Source organism: Brassica oleracea, chromosome C9 (genome assembly GCF_000695525.1).
Source record: "Brassica oleracea var. oleracea cultivar TO1000 chromosome C9, BOL, whole genome shotgun sequence".
Lineage (NCBI taxonomy): Eukaryota > Viridiplantae > Streptophyta > Magnoliopsida > Brassicales > Brassicaceae > Brassica > Brassica oleracea.
The window spans coordinates 49,350,589-49,366,002 of NC_027756.1; the positions used below are offsets into that span (position 1 = coordinate 49,350,589).

Consider the following 15,414-nt stretch of genomic DNA (forward strand, 5'->3'; position numbering starts at 1 on the left):
TTATATAAATTACACATAAATATTTCTTTATCTCATCTGAGCTAATAGTTCACAACAATTCTGAACTTTTTGTATTTTTTAATTTTATTTCTTGTTTGACTTCTTAGACAAATCAAACTCGTCTTCTAGTCCTATCTGTCAAAACAAAGGTGTATTGGCTACTTTTTTCTTGTGCAAGACTAAACTAAACGCATCTGTTTTATTCTCTTGAGAAAAACTAATGACATCCGATAAAACTAATGGCATTTATCAACCAAAAAAGTATAAGTTTATATGATCTAATTTGAATTTGATGAATCTTGTATGTATTTAAAACTAAAAATGTACTAAAAGCTAGGTCCCGCGTATACCCCGAGTTTATTCCGATTTTTCAACAACTCGGTAGATCCAGGGTCGCCGCACGGATAGCGCCTAGCGCGATTCCGAACAGGGGTATTACATAACAAAACACTATTCTCAATTTATTCCATTAGCCACCCCTCTCTGGCTTTTATCATGTTGTTTTTGTTGTTGATAAGAAGTATAAACTTATAAGAGAAATAAAATTGGTCCATATTTTACAAAAGATAAAGAAAGATATAAACTAGGATTTAATTTTATTGGGCCTTTTAGTTGGGCCTGAAAACCATAAGAAATAGGCAGCAAGCAGAAGATCCAGTCCAAGTCTGGAGTAAACAGACTTCCCAATTTGATAATCATTGATCCACAAAAGTATATAAATAACCTTAATAAAATTTTCGTCAAAAACAAAAAATGGAAAGAAAATAAAAGAAAACCAACTCCACCAAATTTAATTGGTGATAACTGATAGATGACACAGAGTCTCCTCTATGATAAGTAACCCAAGAGCGAGAATTATCTTCTGCTTCCATCCATTGGACCAAAAACAAGATAAAAAGAAAAAAAATATCTTAAGGTGTGGAAGCTCTGCAGCTCATCATCATCCATGGCCACCATACCAACCACTGCCACTGCTACCATGTGTCCCTCTCCTCTCCCAACAATTTCTCCGTTACTCAGACCAAGTCACCAATGTCAACCATCTCCTTCTTCATCATCCCCATCTTCCATAAAGCTTGGTACCACTCTGTTTTTCAATGAAGCCACTGTGGATAGAGCAGCTGAGAGCTCCGTGGTGATCAAACCTGAGAAATGGGGATCTCAGTTAGAAAAGAGGAGAAAGAGGAGGAGGAGAAGAAGAGCAGGTTTCGAGCGTCTAGAGCCTGAAGAAGATGATGATGTTGACCAAGTAGTAGAACCAGTAGCAGAACCAGTTAGTGTTCCTGTTGGACCTTCACGATCTGGGTTCTTGAGCCGTTCAGAAGAGGTTCAGCTTTGCTTGTACCTCAAGGTATATAGTTCCTACATCATTTATGGAAAGTTTTCGAATATCTCCCCATGGCAAGAACTTAAAAACTGTTGGATTTCCCTCCTTAAGCCCAAAACTAATCAAATCATAATCAAGCCTTAGTCCAAGAAGAAGAAACATCTAGAGAAAAGTGGAGAAGTATAGAAGAAGAATTGTGTAGAAGAAGAGAGAAAGTTATGGAGTTAGATATTTTGAAATAAATAATAATTTAGAGAAATCTAGAACTTGTTGGAGTGTGCTCCTTCACTTGTATAAATAGGGGTGCTTAGCACCATTTGTAATCATCCAAGAATCAAGAAAAACAAAGAGAGAAAATATTTGTAAGAGAGAGTTTCCAAAAACAAAATCTTTGTAGTAAACCCTTTCCTAAATATTAAGAGTCTTCTTCTTAAATTTTCTAGTTGTCTAATACCATCTTCATCTCATCGATATTGGATAATTTTCCCAACAGCTGGTATCAGAGCAAGGTTACCGTTATCTTTGAAGAAGTGAAGATGGAGGCCACCGTTACCTTTGAAGGTGACATGTTCAAGCTCACGACGGACAACTTCTCTTATTGGAAACCGATGATGGAAGATCACCTTTATTGTAAGGATTTGCATGAGCCCATCATCATGAAGGATAAGCCGGAAGGAAAGGATGATAAAGCATGGGAGATTCTTAATAGAAAGGCGGTTGCCGTAATCCGTAAGTATGTCGACCGATCTCTTTTTGAACATGTCTCTACCTACACAAATGCTTTTGAATTATGGACAAAACTTGAATCCATGATTCAAAAGAAAACACCTCGAAACAAAGCTCTTCTTGTTCGACGGTTGGTAAAGTTGGAGTACAAGGATGGCCAGAGCATGATGGAGCACTTGAACAATTTCAAGGGGATTGTAAATCAGCTTAACAAAGTTGATATGAAGGTTGAAGACGAAATGCAAGCCCTTTTACTCCTCAGTTCACTGCCGGAGAGTTGGGACACACTAGTTGTCACTCTAAGCAATTCAGCACCGGAGGGAAAGCTTACCATGGACACCGTCACTGATAGCCTTCTAAACGAAGAAGTTCGCAGGAAGGAACGAGGTTCGAGTTCATATTCAGAAGCTAACATTGTTGATAGACGAGGTAGAGAAGAGACTCGTGGTCAAAACCGAAGCAGAGGACGAGACCAATCTCGAGGAAGATCCAAGTCACGTCCGAGAGTTACTTGCTATTACTGTGGCAAACAGGGTCACATGAAGTCGGAATGTCGGTTTTTCAAGAAAGACAAACAAGCTGGTAATATCAAACCAGACCGGTTCAATCCTACAAAGAAGCATGAAGAAAAGACTACCACCATTGTGGAAGACCAGAGCGAAGAATTATATCTCGTTGGAGAATGTAATCTTAGCTCTGATGATAGCTCATGGATCGTTGATTCTGGTGCTTCTTTTCACGTCACCCCTCATGGAAGCTTCTTCACAACCTATCAAAGTGGTGACTTTGGTAATGTTCAAATGGGAAATCAAGGAAGAAGCAAGATCATTGGAAAGGGGGATGTTATTCTTACATCAAACACTGGATGTAAGATAGTTCTCAAGGATGTGAGACATGTTCCCGACATGCGACTCAATCTCATATCAACCGGAAAGCTCGATGATGTCGGCTTGGACAGTCATTTTGGTGGTGGCAAATGGAAGTTAACCAAAGGAAGTTTGATCATGGCTCGAGGAAGAAAAGAAGGCTCTTTATATGTAACACAAGCCAAGCTTTGCAAGGAAGAAGTAAACGTTGCAAGTGATGACATCGATATATGGCACCGAAGACTCGGGCATATGAGTGAGAAAGGTTTAAGTATACTTTCTAGCAAGAAACTTCTTCCTGATATGAAAGGTATTTCTCTCTCACCATGTCATGATTGCTTAACCAGAAAAAACATAGGGTCGCTTTCCGAAGATCATCTACGCCTATGAGAAGAAAGCATATTCTTGATCTTGTGCATACTGACGTATGCTCCATGTCCGAGAAATCCAATGGAGGGGCATCATATTTCGTCACCTTTATTGATGACCATTCAAGGAAGGTATGGGTATACCTTTTGAAGTCAAAAGATCAAGTTCTTGATGCTTTCAAGGAGTTTGTAGCCCAAGCAGAGCGAAGTACGGGTCAAAAACTCAAGTGTGTTCGATCTGACAATGGTGGAGAGTACCGAGGTCCCTTTGAAGCGTTTTGCAAAGCTCATGGAATCAGGATGGAGAAGACACCACCAAAGACGCCACAACTGAACGGGCTAGCTGAAAGAATGAATCGAACGATCACAGAAAGAGTTCGGTGCATGCTCTCTCACGCTAAACTACCCAAACCATTTTGGGGAGAAGCCATAAAGACTGCAGTGGACGTCATAAATCTTACACCATCAGTCCCTTTGGAAGGCGATGTCCCGGAGGAAGTTTGGTCGGGTAAGAAGGTCTCTTACAACCATTTGAAGGTGTTCGGTTGCAGAACGTTTGTCCATATACCTAAGGATGAACGAGCCAAGCTAGACTCTAAGACTAAAGAGTGCATTTATCTTGGATCACCAAAAGACGAATTCGGCTATCGGCTTTGGGATCCGGTTAACAGAAAAGTTATCCGGAGCAGAGATGTTGTTTTCTTCGAAGATCAAACAATCGAAGACATCAACAAATCAAAGAAACCAAAGCTAAGGGTTGTAAGGAATGAAGATTCTCATAAGCCTCAAGATCATGAACAAGTGATTGGAGATGAGGGTGAAGGGGATCCTATCATGGATCAGAATGGTGATGAAGGTGAAGAAGAAGTTCAAGTGGAGCCAGAGGAAGAACATGAGCCAAGAAGGTCTGGAAGAGAGACAAGACCATCTGTAAGATATTATCGAGATGAGTACGTTAATCTTACAGATGAGGGGGAGCCTCAAAGCTATGAGGAGGCCATAGGAGACACCCATAAAGATAAGTGGGTTGAAGCTATGCAAGATGAAATGCAATCCTTGCATGATAATCACACTTATGAGCTGATGAAGCTACCAAAAGGAAAGAGAGCCTTGAAGAACAAGTGGGTGTATAGGTTGAAGTATGAAGATAGAAGCTCAAATCCAAGATACAAAGCTCGATTGGTTGTGAAAGGATTCAACCAAAAGAAAGGCATAGATTTTGAAGAAATATTCTCTCCAGTGGTGAAGATGTCCTCTATCCGAGTGGTTCTTGGTCTAGCAGCAGTTCTAGACTTGGAGATTGAACAACTCGATGTCAAGACGGCCTTTCTACATGGTGAACTCGAGGAGGAGATCTATATGGAGCAACCTGAAGGATTCAAGGTTCCAGGAAAAGAAGACTTGGTGTGCCGATTAAAGAAGAGTCTTTACGGTCTCAAGCAAGCCCCAAGACAATGGTATAAGAAGTTTGACTCCTTCATGGTGGATCACAACTTCAAGAAAACCAAGAACGATCATTGCGTTTTTATAAAGAGGTACGAAAGCGGCGACTTTCTCATATTATTACTCTATGTTGACGATATGTTGATTGTGGGCCAAGATCGCAACAAAATAGCCGCATTGAAGAATGACCTAGGAGAGTCCTTTGCAATGAAAGATTTGGGGCAAGCGAGACAGATTCTTGGAATGAAAATCACTCGGGATAGACCAAAGAAGCTTTTGTGGTTATCCCAAGAACGATATGTTGAAAGGGTGTTGGAGAGATTCAACATGAATAAGGCAAAGCCAGTGAACACTCCACTTGGTGGACATTTCAAGTTATGTTCGGAGCAAAGTCCAACAAGTGAGAAAGAGAAAGAAGAAATGAAGACTACCCCATATGCATCAGCAGTAGGCAGTCTCATGTATGCTATGGTGTGCACCAGACCGGACATTGCCTATGCAGTAGGAGTTGTGAGTCGCTTTCTAGCGAATCCAGGAAAGGAGCATTGGAAAGCAGTTAAGTGGATCCTACGCTATCTACGAGGCACAACGAAGAAGTGTCTATGTTTTGGCAATGGAAAATTGGAGCTGAACGGTTACACCGATGCAGATTGGGCTGGTGATAAAGATTCAAGGAAATCAACATCAGGATTTGTGACTACCTTTGCAGGGGGAGCTGTTTCCTGGCAATCGAAATTACAAAAGTGTGTTGCCTTATCCACAACGGAAGCGGAGTACATCGCAGCAACGGAAGCATGCAAGGAGATGCTATGGATGAAGAACTTCTTGCTTGAGTTGAGAGTAAAGCAAGACAAGTACAACATGCTATGTGACAACCAAAGTGCTATTCACCTAGCAAAGAATCCAACATTTCACTCTCGCTCGAAGCACATCGACATTCGGCATCATTGGATACGAGAAGTTCTTGAAGAGAAGCTCATACATCTCACAAAGGTACACACCGACGAAAATTGGTCAGACTTTATGACCAAAGTATTACCGATCAAGAAGTTTGAAGATTGCTGCAAAGGCACTGGGATGGCAACGGTTTCGGGCTAAATCGGGAAGGGGGAGATTTGTTGGATTTCCCTCCTTAAGCCCAAAACTAATCAAATCATAATCAAGCCTTAATCCAAGAATCAAGAAAAACAAAGAGAGAAAATATTTGTAAGAGAGAGTTTCCAAAAACAAAATCTTTGTAGTAAACCCTTTCCTAAATATTAAGAGTCTTCTTCTTAAATTTTCTAGTTGTCTAATACCATCTTCATCTCATCGATATTGGATAATTTTCCCAACAAAAACTTTATTTTTCTGGTAACAAACAGGAAGGAGCCATACTTGAAAACCTTGGAGCAAGTGTTGAAGAGAATGGAATGGTGTCAGTTTTGCTGTCAAGTACAAGCAAAGGGAAGAAGAAGCGTAGCGCTAATGAGATATTATGCAGAAGAAGAGAAGCGAGAGAAAAGATAACTCGTTGTTACCGGAGGCTAGTTGTCTCTATTGCAACAGGATACCAAGGCAAAGGGTTGAATCTGCAAGACCTGATTCAAGAAGGAAGCATAGGGCTTCTTCGAGGAGCTGAGAGGTTTGATCCTGAACGTGGCTACAAACTATCAACTTATGTCTACTGGTGGATCAAACAGGCCATTCTTAGAGCTATTGCTCACAAGTCTAGACTAGTCAAATTGCCGGTGAGCCCTGCATCTCTAATTCTTACATTTTTATTGAATTAATGAGAGTCTCGAATCCTTATAAAAATCAAATATCTTTAGACGTTACATATATGCATAAGCCATGATGTCAAGTTAGCTTCTATTGTTAAGTTATAATATTAATAAGGAAAATAAACTACAAAGTGTTCCTATGAAGTGGTAAGTGATTAGTGAATGCATCTTTTTAGCTTTTTGTGTGTAGGGAAGCATGTGGGAGTTAACGGCGAAAGTTGCAGAAGCTAGTAATGTTTTAACCAGAAAACTAAGACGAGCACCGAGCTCCGAAGAGATTGCAGAGCACCTCAACATCAATGTTTCAGCGGTTAGACTTGCTGTTGAGAGGAGCAGAACCCCTGTTTCCTTGGACAGAGTCGCATCTCATTATGGCCGCATGACGTTGCAGGTACAGTTTCAATTATTTCCATAGTAGTGAGGGAACAATTAGTAACTCTTGACTGATTCAGGAGATTGTAAGGGGACCAGATGAAACAAGGCCAGAGGAAATGGTGAAAAGGGAGCACATGAAGGAGGGGATTAAGCAGCTTTTGGGAACTCTCACCGCTAGAGAATCTCGAGTATTGGGACTCTACTTTGGTCTCAACGGAGAGACTCCTATGTCTTTTGAAGAGATAGGTAAGTCGTTGAAGCTTTCAAGAGAGAGGGTAAGGCAAATCAATGGGATTGCCTTGGCGAAGCTACGGAATCTACATAATGTGAATGATCTGAGAATATACTATTCCTCTAGTGAATGAACATAATACACAATGACATTGGTTGTTCAAATAGATTTGGTTATACAGAAGCAGGGCCGTCTAATGCTAGCATGTCATCAATGTAGCGGTCCAATATGGTTCAAATCTAAAATATTAAGATTACATCAATGATTTTCTACCTAAATGACTCTTACATCAATCACGGTCTAAAACTTTAAATTTTTAAATTTACTTCTAAATTTAGAGCTTATAATTTGAAAAAAACATCAAACTATATACATAGATATAAACTTTTAAAATTATTTCATTACATCTTTATATATATATATATATACAGTTAATATTTTTTTAATAGAACCTTAAAAATTATTTGACACGGCACTGTACAGAAGCTTAAACTTATATTGGATTTGGTTCTGTACAAATGGAGAAGATAGGGTACATTCAGTTGTCTCCTTTGTGAAGGTTATGGAGGATATAGAGAGAAGCAGATGACAAGAAAATACAAACGGAATAGCTTAGCAAGTCTAGTCCAGTGGCGATGGTAACCATCTTGCTTCTTTCGAACATCTTCACAAGAAGGATCATGACAATAACATGTCCAACTTTGGTTTTGAGCTCATCAAGCGAGCTGATCTTCATCCATTTCGGTCTCTCCTTCATGGCAAACATTCCAAATAGAGAAGAGGCTTTAAGGGCACGATCGGATTCAGGAGGGATATCAGAAGGGGAGTTGCTGATGAATAGTCCATACAAACCCATGCTAAATATTAGCATAACAGTCCCAGCCAGATAAACATCTACAAATCAAGAATTTTAAAGAGAATCAGAATTATACAGGTCATGCACATATATATGTATAGAAACATTACCAATAGCTTCGACGAGGTGTAAAACCATTTGGCCCTTGTGGATGCCTTTGACACAGTTAGTCCAATAGACTTTATATGCTTCCATGACATAGACGCACCCCTACATAGTTAACTCACTACTTTTAAGTACAGAGAATGTTGTAGTTGTGTCGGAACATTTTAGATTAAAAAACAACAAAGTTACATTGAGGAAGCAGAGTAGCGAACCAGCCAAAGAACCACCTACTGCCAAGAGTGCCAGGAACCGAAAATCGAATATGATCTGTTCCATTACATAAAAAAAAACAGTCAAATATGATATGTTTGTTCCATCCAACTCTCGAATCATGTCAGATCTCAACCGAAACTTTATATATACATATAAGAAAAAGATAAGAAGAAACAGAGTAATATTTCGAAAAGTTCGATTTATTAGTTGTTACCTTCTCGACGGTGGATTCGGTGGAACGAAAGAAGCGAGCAAAGAGGCTGTTATCATCCACAACAACCTTATCGCGGGTTCCATAAGAACTTGACAACGTGTTCCCGTTGACAACGGGGATCGAACTAGGGGTGGATGATGCCGATGACTCTGGAGAGGATGATGAGGCAAGGGTTGCTAACGGCAGATGAAAACGGCGACGCGTGGGGAGCACGTGAGGATTAGGAAGCGAAACGGAGAGTCGAGTGGCGGAGGCTAACGTGTAGAGATTAGCCATATTTTGAAAGGGTCAGAGAGCTTGTGATTAGTTATGATATTCTTGAGTATAGATGTCTGTATGTAATGTAACCACTGTCGGAGGCCAAGTGGACAAGTAGGAGGAACGATCGGCGCGTGGGGAAGGCGGAGGATTAGGCGGGAGAGAAATATGTGGTGTGTGGATGTAAGTTGACTTTTCAACAATATTTCTTTGTCAGAAGATTTTTTAACTTAAACCCAGCGTGGACACTTTACCCGATATCCGAAGAGGCACCCGAACCCGATCCGAAAAATCCGAACCGAAATCCAAACCGAAGTAGCAGAATATCCGAACGGGTATTGAATTAGAAGAGATTGGATATCCAAACCCGAACGGGTAATATCCGAACCCGAATGGATATCCGAAAATAACCGAACATATGTATAATTAACCTTATATTTTTAGTTTACGTCTCTCATTTTATATAGAATATTTATATTGATACTACAATTTAAGTTCATATGATACACATATAATTACGGAGAAAATGATTTGCTACTCACTTAAAATGCATGTCAAACTTTTTATTTCTAGAATTAACAAAAAGTTACATCCAAAATTTAAAAACAATAATCAAATTAATGTCTTTTTAGTTTCAAAATATTATGTCCAAATCTATTAATAATTCAATCTATTAAAAAAAATAGTTAAGTGAAAGTTATATTTTTAAATACATGAAATTTGAGAAATGAAAAATTTAATATTTTTTCAAATTTAAATATCCGAACCCGATCTGAAATAACTGAATCCGGACTAAAAATACCCGAACCCGGCCCGAAGTACAGAAATACCCGAATGGATTCTACACCTCTATACCGAAATACCCGAAAATCCAAAATACCCGACCCGAACTCGAACGGATACCCGAACGCCCACCCCTAAATAGGACATAAAGCCTTGGGTCTTGGGTCTTGGTGGAGGGCCTCCGGCCCAGTAAGACTATTCTTTTTGGACCAAGTTAAGCTCAAATTTGCCATTTATTTTGAGAAAAAACAGCATGCAATTTTATTTAAAACGACAAGTAGTTTGTCTAGAAAATAAAAACGTCATGCATTTTATCCTCTCGAAAGTTTTAAACGAGATAAGAGAGAGTCTTGAGGAAGAAGTTTCGGAACTCAACTTCCCTCGATCTCCGCGAGATTCTCGCCTACGTGCAGCAACTGTTGCGGGAAGTGGGTCTTCTCCGTCTCTTTAAATTTCGCCTCTCCTCTTCCTTCATTTCTTAACTTTTTCCGCATCGAAACCAACAGCAAAAATCCCTTAGCGTAAGTCGTAAATACGAGAGTGTTTCGTAGAGTTTATAGTTCGATAGGGCGATTCACGAGTGAAGCGTGATCGTCTGCCATGGTTGTATCCTGGGACTCGATATTCGTACAGTACCGTCTCACTAACGGAGAAAATATTTAGAGTTAATGAAAGAGATTATATCTCGACTCCATGTTTATTTGCGAATACGATTTCTTATCGTTCTTGTATTCGCTTTACAAATCGTCAATTTCCTTAACATGTTATTTTGTTATATCGTCAGTCTGGTTATCCGACTTCTACAATATATATGCACTCTCTAATAACCTTTTTGATTTGTGCCATGTAGTCGGGTTACGTTGTAATCAGAATTCCGGATGAAATCTTGGACCTTGAAGAAGCAATTAAATATACAAAAGTTATTGGTTTATTTAATCGAAGAGCTTAATCTAGCTCATGGCAAGAGGCTCAAGTGTCAAAGAGTTTAACAAAACTTCGAATCCATAGAACATGGCATCATATAAGTAACATTTCATTTTCTCTATTGTTATATGACTGTGTTAGACATCCCACATCTAAATAAGAAGAGTATTAAAAATAACATACAACATACATATGTCACTCACTCCATTAATTATCAATTAGTGTAACTTGGAAAGCTTTTTTTTGTTCATTATTTGTCATTCATTACTATTAGTTTGGAAAATTTATCACTGAATTTATGGTAAGAAAATGACCATTGATTACGTTTCTGTAAGAATTAATTGATAAATTAGTTACCAAGTTAATGGTAAGAATCATCAATGACCACTCTTCTAAATCAAAATCAAACTTAAATTAAAATATCAAATTGTCAATTTAAAAAATAAATATTAGTAGATAAATATTCCAATTGAAAGCTTATTGAAATAGTATTTTTTTTATAAAAAAAATAAAATAAAATTCATTTGGAAGACTAATCAATAGAAGAAAAAAAGTTTAAAATATAATAAATAATAATTATTATTATAATAATATCCTTTATTGATAGATATTTTTAAATCTTGGGTGTTTTAATTTTACCTTTTCTGTAGGTGATTTAATTTGTTTTTTCTTTTCAATTTTCAAATTTTTTTTGCTGATTGTAAAATATGAAATTATAAATTTTATGTATAGGTTGACCTGATCTAGTGATATAAGGGTTGATTGGTACAAGCTGTAACTTTGGATTTTTTGCTTTAAGATTTAAGCCGTAGATTTTGTGGTTTTAGCTTTAAATTTTATTGATGTAGGTTTATTTCAAAGTTTTAAAAGCACTAAACCTAAAGCTCTAGAAAAATTGATTTCTAGAGCCATTATATTTCCTTTTAAAGATTTTGGACTCTAGTTTTAGTTTTTATTAATAAAGCTTGATTGCTTTGATTTTATTACTCTAAAGAGAATTATGGCTGTGTAGAGCACCCACAACCAACACCAATCACCCCCATATGTAATCGAATCTTACGTTTGAGCCACTATAATTGAATAAAACACAGACATGGTTAATTTTAGGTGTCTTTTGCTCCAGTTCTAGATATTAGTTTTTAGAGCATCATTAATGATATGTAAGTTAAATCGGGTCTCCACATATTATTATATTAATATTTAAAAGGAATTTACTTGTGCAATTTAAATTTATTGTGTTAAAAATAGTTTAACCATTTAAGAAAGGGCAAGTGGCAAATTTCATGTGCAATAGTTTATTCCTAAGCTATAGCCTATAGATGCTGACTTTTTCTATTTTCTCTCACCAATTTTTAATTTTAATCATTTTTTTTGTTGAGATTGCTTGTGATTCTATATTTGGTATCAGAGCCACACATCAATCTTAACAAAGAAACATGAGCGACGTGAAAGAAGACCCTGAGATCGGCACCAAAAGCAAAGACAATGGATCCTCCTCCATCAAACTTCCGATGCTTTCTTCTTCAAATTACACCGTGTGGGCTATAAGGATGAAGATAGCATTGAAAGTCAACAAGGTGTAGGAAACTATCGAACCAGGAAACAAATCTGAAGATAAGAAAAACTTGGCTATTGCGCTTCCATTAAAATTATAATTTAATAATTTATATTTATATAATGTATATGCGTACAAAGAATATATTGTATTGTTTGTTTTATATTCATAATAGAGCTTATTTGAAGAGTACGTGAAGCTAAGTTACAAAACTTGATGGCGGATTTTGATCGACTTAAGATGAAAGATGGAGATACAATTGATATATTTGTTGGAAAACTATCCGAGATATCATCAAAATCAGCTTCGTTGGGAGAGATGATAGAGGAACCAAAACTTGTGAAGAAATTTCTTAAGAGTTTGCCTAGAAGGAAATATATTCACATGGTTGCCTCTCTTGAGCAGGTGTTGGATCTTAATACAATAAGTTTTGAGGATATTGTGTAGTGTTAACCATTTAGACCAGTGACTGGCCCATATAGACTTCCTTAGCCTCATTTTAAGTTATATGTAATTTTTTTTATTTTTAATAGATACTAAATGATAATCCGCTCTTTACGTGGGGTGAAATATCGAAAATACTGGTATGTTTACAATTTAAAATCAATTATGTATTTGCATTTTTTTTTCTCTATGTAAAATTTAATTAAGCATAAAGATGACACACTGAAGAAGAAGAAGACTCGCGTGATGACCAAGAAAAGTTGATGTATGCTAATACAGACTCTAATCAGGAAGGTTATGGCGGGAGCTATGGCAGAGGAAGAGGACGAGGTGGTCGCCCTAACTGGAGAGGAAGAGGCCGTGGCCGCTCTGGATCGTTTCAGAGCCAAAAGGAAGCATACAAACAAGGACGAGGTCGAGATCTCTCGCATATTACATGCTTCCAGTGTGAGAAACAGGGCCACTATGCTTCTGATTGTCCGGATAAAGTGTTAAAACTTCAAGAGACAGTAGAAAAGAAGGATGAAGATACTCAAGAAGCTGATGAGTTGATGATGAATGAGGTTTTTTACCTCAATGAGAAGAGAGTAAACCCCAATGTCTTTGAGACTGAAGCAGACACAAGGAATGTATGGTATCTAGACAACAGAGCTAGTAATCACATGAGCGGGAATCGCTTGTTCTTCTGCGAGTTGGATGAAATTATTACTGGTTTGGTTCGATTTGGCGATGACTCAAGAATTGATATTAGAGGAAAAGGCGCGGTTCGTTTTATATTCAAAGGTGGGGAGAAAAAAGTCTTAAAGAACGTTTATTATATACCGAGTCTTAAGAGCAATATTGTGAGCTTAGGTCAAGCTACTGAGGTTGGTTGTGAGGTACGTATGAAGGATAATACACTAACTCTCTTTGATCGTATGGGGCAATTGATGGTAAAGACGACAAGGTCAAAGAATCGTCTATACAAGGCCAATCTTGAAGTTGATCATGTGAGGTGTCTACAGATAACATCAACAACAGAGTCATCAAAGTGGCAGACACGCTTAGGCCACCTTAACAGGGAGACAATGAAGATGATGATCAATAAAGACTTTGTTGTTGGAATCCCTAATATCAAAATCAGTAAAGAAACTTGCGTCTCCTGTCTACTTGGAAAGCAAACCAGACGATCCTTTCCACAAGCAACATCCTATCGAGCAAGTGATATGCTTGAACTCATCCATGGTGATCTTTGTGGGCCTATCACACCAACAACACCAGCACACAAGAGGTATGTGTTCGTTCTTATTGATGATCACATCCGTTACATGTGGACGATACTATTAAGTGAAAAGAGTGAAGCCTTTGAGAAGTTCAAAAGATTCAGAGTACTTGTTGATCAAGAAACACAATTTGAGATTAAAACCTTAAGGACATATAGGGGAGGCGAGTTCACCTCTTATGGGTTTCAAACTTATTGTGATAAGCATGGCATCAAGCGACACTTGACAGCTCCCTACTCACCTCAACAGAATGGAGTTGTGGAGCGACGCAATAGAACACTATTGGAGATGACAAGAAGCATCTTGAAGCATATGAACGTACCAAAATCACTTTGGGGGGAAGCAATAAGGCATGCTACCTACTTAATAAAAAGGGTTGCAACAAGATCACTTGATGGTAAGACACCGTATGAGGCTTTAAAGAAAAGAAAACCTAATCTTAGTCATCTAAAGGTATTTGGTTGTGTGTGCTATGCACAAACAAACAAAGTGGGGCGCAAGAAGTTAGATGACAGAACACGAGTACTTGTTCATTTAGGCACGAAACCTGGATCAAAAGCTTGTCGCTTGGTTGATCCATTGAGTAAGCGTATCGTAGTAAGCCGTAATGTCTTGTTCGATGAGGAGAAGGAATGGAACTGGAGACAAACAGAGGAAACATAGCAGTGTGATCCGGGATCGTTTACGTTTGATCTAAAGAGTTTGAGTGATGGTTCTGATGAGCTTGGAACTCCTGTGGGAGCTTATGAAGATGATGGAGACGAGGGCTTGGTCGATGTTGATGACGAAGAGCTAACAGACGATGAAGAAGAGAGCTCCCAACCAAGGAGATCATCACGTGTAAGTACAAGACCATCATACCTTGATGATTATGTTCTATTTTCTGAGATAGAAGGAGAACGGTTATTGTTGATTATAAACGAAGAACCTTGGGACTTTAGCGAGGCCAAAAGCTTGAAGGTATGGATTGACGCTTGCAAGGATGAACTATTGTCTATTGAAAAAAATAAAACATGGGATCTAGTGGAGGTGCCTGATGGTGTGAAACCTATTGGTCTCAAGTGGGTTTTTAAAATCAAACGAAACGCAGATGGGAGCATTAGTAAGTATAAAGCGCGCCTCGTAGCAAAAGGTTATGTTCAGAGACATGGTGTGGACTTTGATGAAGTCTTCGCTTCAGTAGCTCGTGTGGAAACCATACGTTTGATCATTGCTCTAGCAGCCTCAAATGGATGGGAGATACATCATCTAGATGTTAAGACAGCATTCCTACATGGACATCTTAAAGAGGAAGTATACGTTACTCAACCGGAAGGGTTTGTTGTGCAAGGAGAAGAACAGAAGGTATACAAACTTAAGAAAGCTCTTTATGGTCTGCGTCAAGCTCCTAGGGCCTGGAACATCAAATTGAATCAGATTCTGCGAGTACTAAAGTTTGAAAGATGCTCAAAAGAACCGTCGCTGTACCGTAAAGTAGTGAAACAAGAGCTTCTTGTTGTAGTGGTCTATGTGGATGACTTACTAGTTACAGGATCATCACTTCGTTTGATACAAGAGTTCAAGTTAGAGATGGCCGCCAAATTCGAGATGAGTGATCTTGGACCTCTTACATACTACTTGGGGATATAATTTGTCAATATGAAGGCAGCATTATATTGAAGCAAGACCGATATGCGCGTTGAATACTAGAAGAAACTGGT

At 38.4% G+C, this 15,414-nt stretch overlaps 2 protein-coding genes across 2 annotated transcripts; one reads left to right on the plus strand and one right to left on the minus strand.

Moving 5' to 3' along the window:
• Positions 1–801: 801 nt before the first annotated feature.
• LOC106318773 (RNA polymerase sigma factor sigD, chloroplastic-like) lies at positions 802–7,298 on the plus strand. The gene is made up of 4 exons (XM_013756903.1): positions 802–1,351; positions 6,095–6,460; positions 6,684–6,884; positions 6,946–7,298. Exons 1-4 carry the CDS (start codon positions 947–949, stop codon positions 7,231–7,233), a joined length of 1,260 nt encoding a protein of 419 aa, XP_013612357.1. The 5' UTR covers positions 802–946; the 3' UTR covers positions 7,234–7,298.
• A 280-nt stretch (positions 7,299–7,578) lies between these two features.
• LOC106313512 lies at positions 7,579–8,909 on the minus strand. The gene is made up of 4 exons (XM_013751331.1): positions 8,489–8,909; positions 8,251–8,328; positions 8,067–8,166; positions 7,579–7,994 (listed from the first exon to the last, which is right to left on the minus strand). Exons 1-4 carry the CDS (start codon positions 8,762–8,764, stop codon positions 7,639–7,641), a joined length of 810 nt encoding a protein of 269 aa, XP_013606785.1. The 5' UTR covers positions 8,765–8,909; the 3' UTR covers positions 7,579–7,638.
• Positions 8,910–15,414: the final 6,505 nt, after the last annotated feature.

Bases quoted from the DNA above. Each gene is read 5' to 3' on its own strand.
- LOC106313512 (XM_013751331.1), bottom strand. From the start codon at position 8,764: ATGGCTAATCTCTACACGTTAGCCTCCGCCACTCGACTCTCCGTTTCG. The intron at 8,167-8,250 runs GTAACTTTGTTG...TTAACTATGTAG, and splicing joins CGCTACTCTGCTTCCTCAAT to GGGTGCGTCTATGTCATGGA. The intron at 7,995-8,066 runs GTAATGTTTCTA...CTTGATTTGTAG, and splicing joins ACACCTCGTCGAAGCTATTG to ATGTTTATCTGGCTGGGACT.
- LOC106318773 (XM_013756903.1), top strand. From the start codon at position 947: ATGGCCACCATACCAACCACTGCCACTGCTACCATGTGTCCCTCTCCT. The intron at 6,461-6,683 runs GTGAGCCCTGCA...TTTTGTGTGTAG, and splicing joins CTAGACTAGTCAAATTGCCG to GGAAGCATGTGGGAGTTAAC. The intron at 6,885-6,945 runs GTACAGTTTCAA...TGACTGATTCAG, and splicing joins ATGGCCGCATGACGTTGCAG to GAGATTGTAAGGGGACCAGA.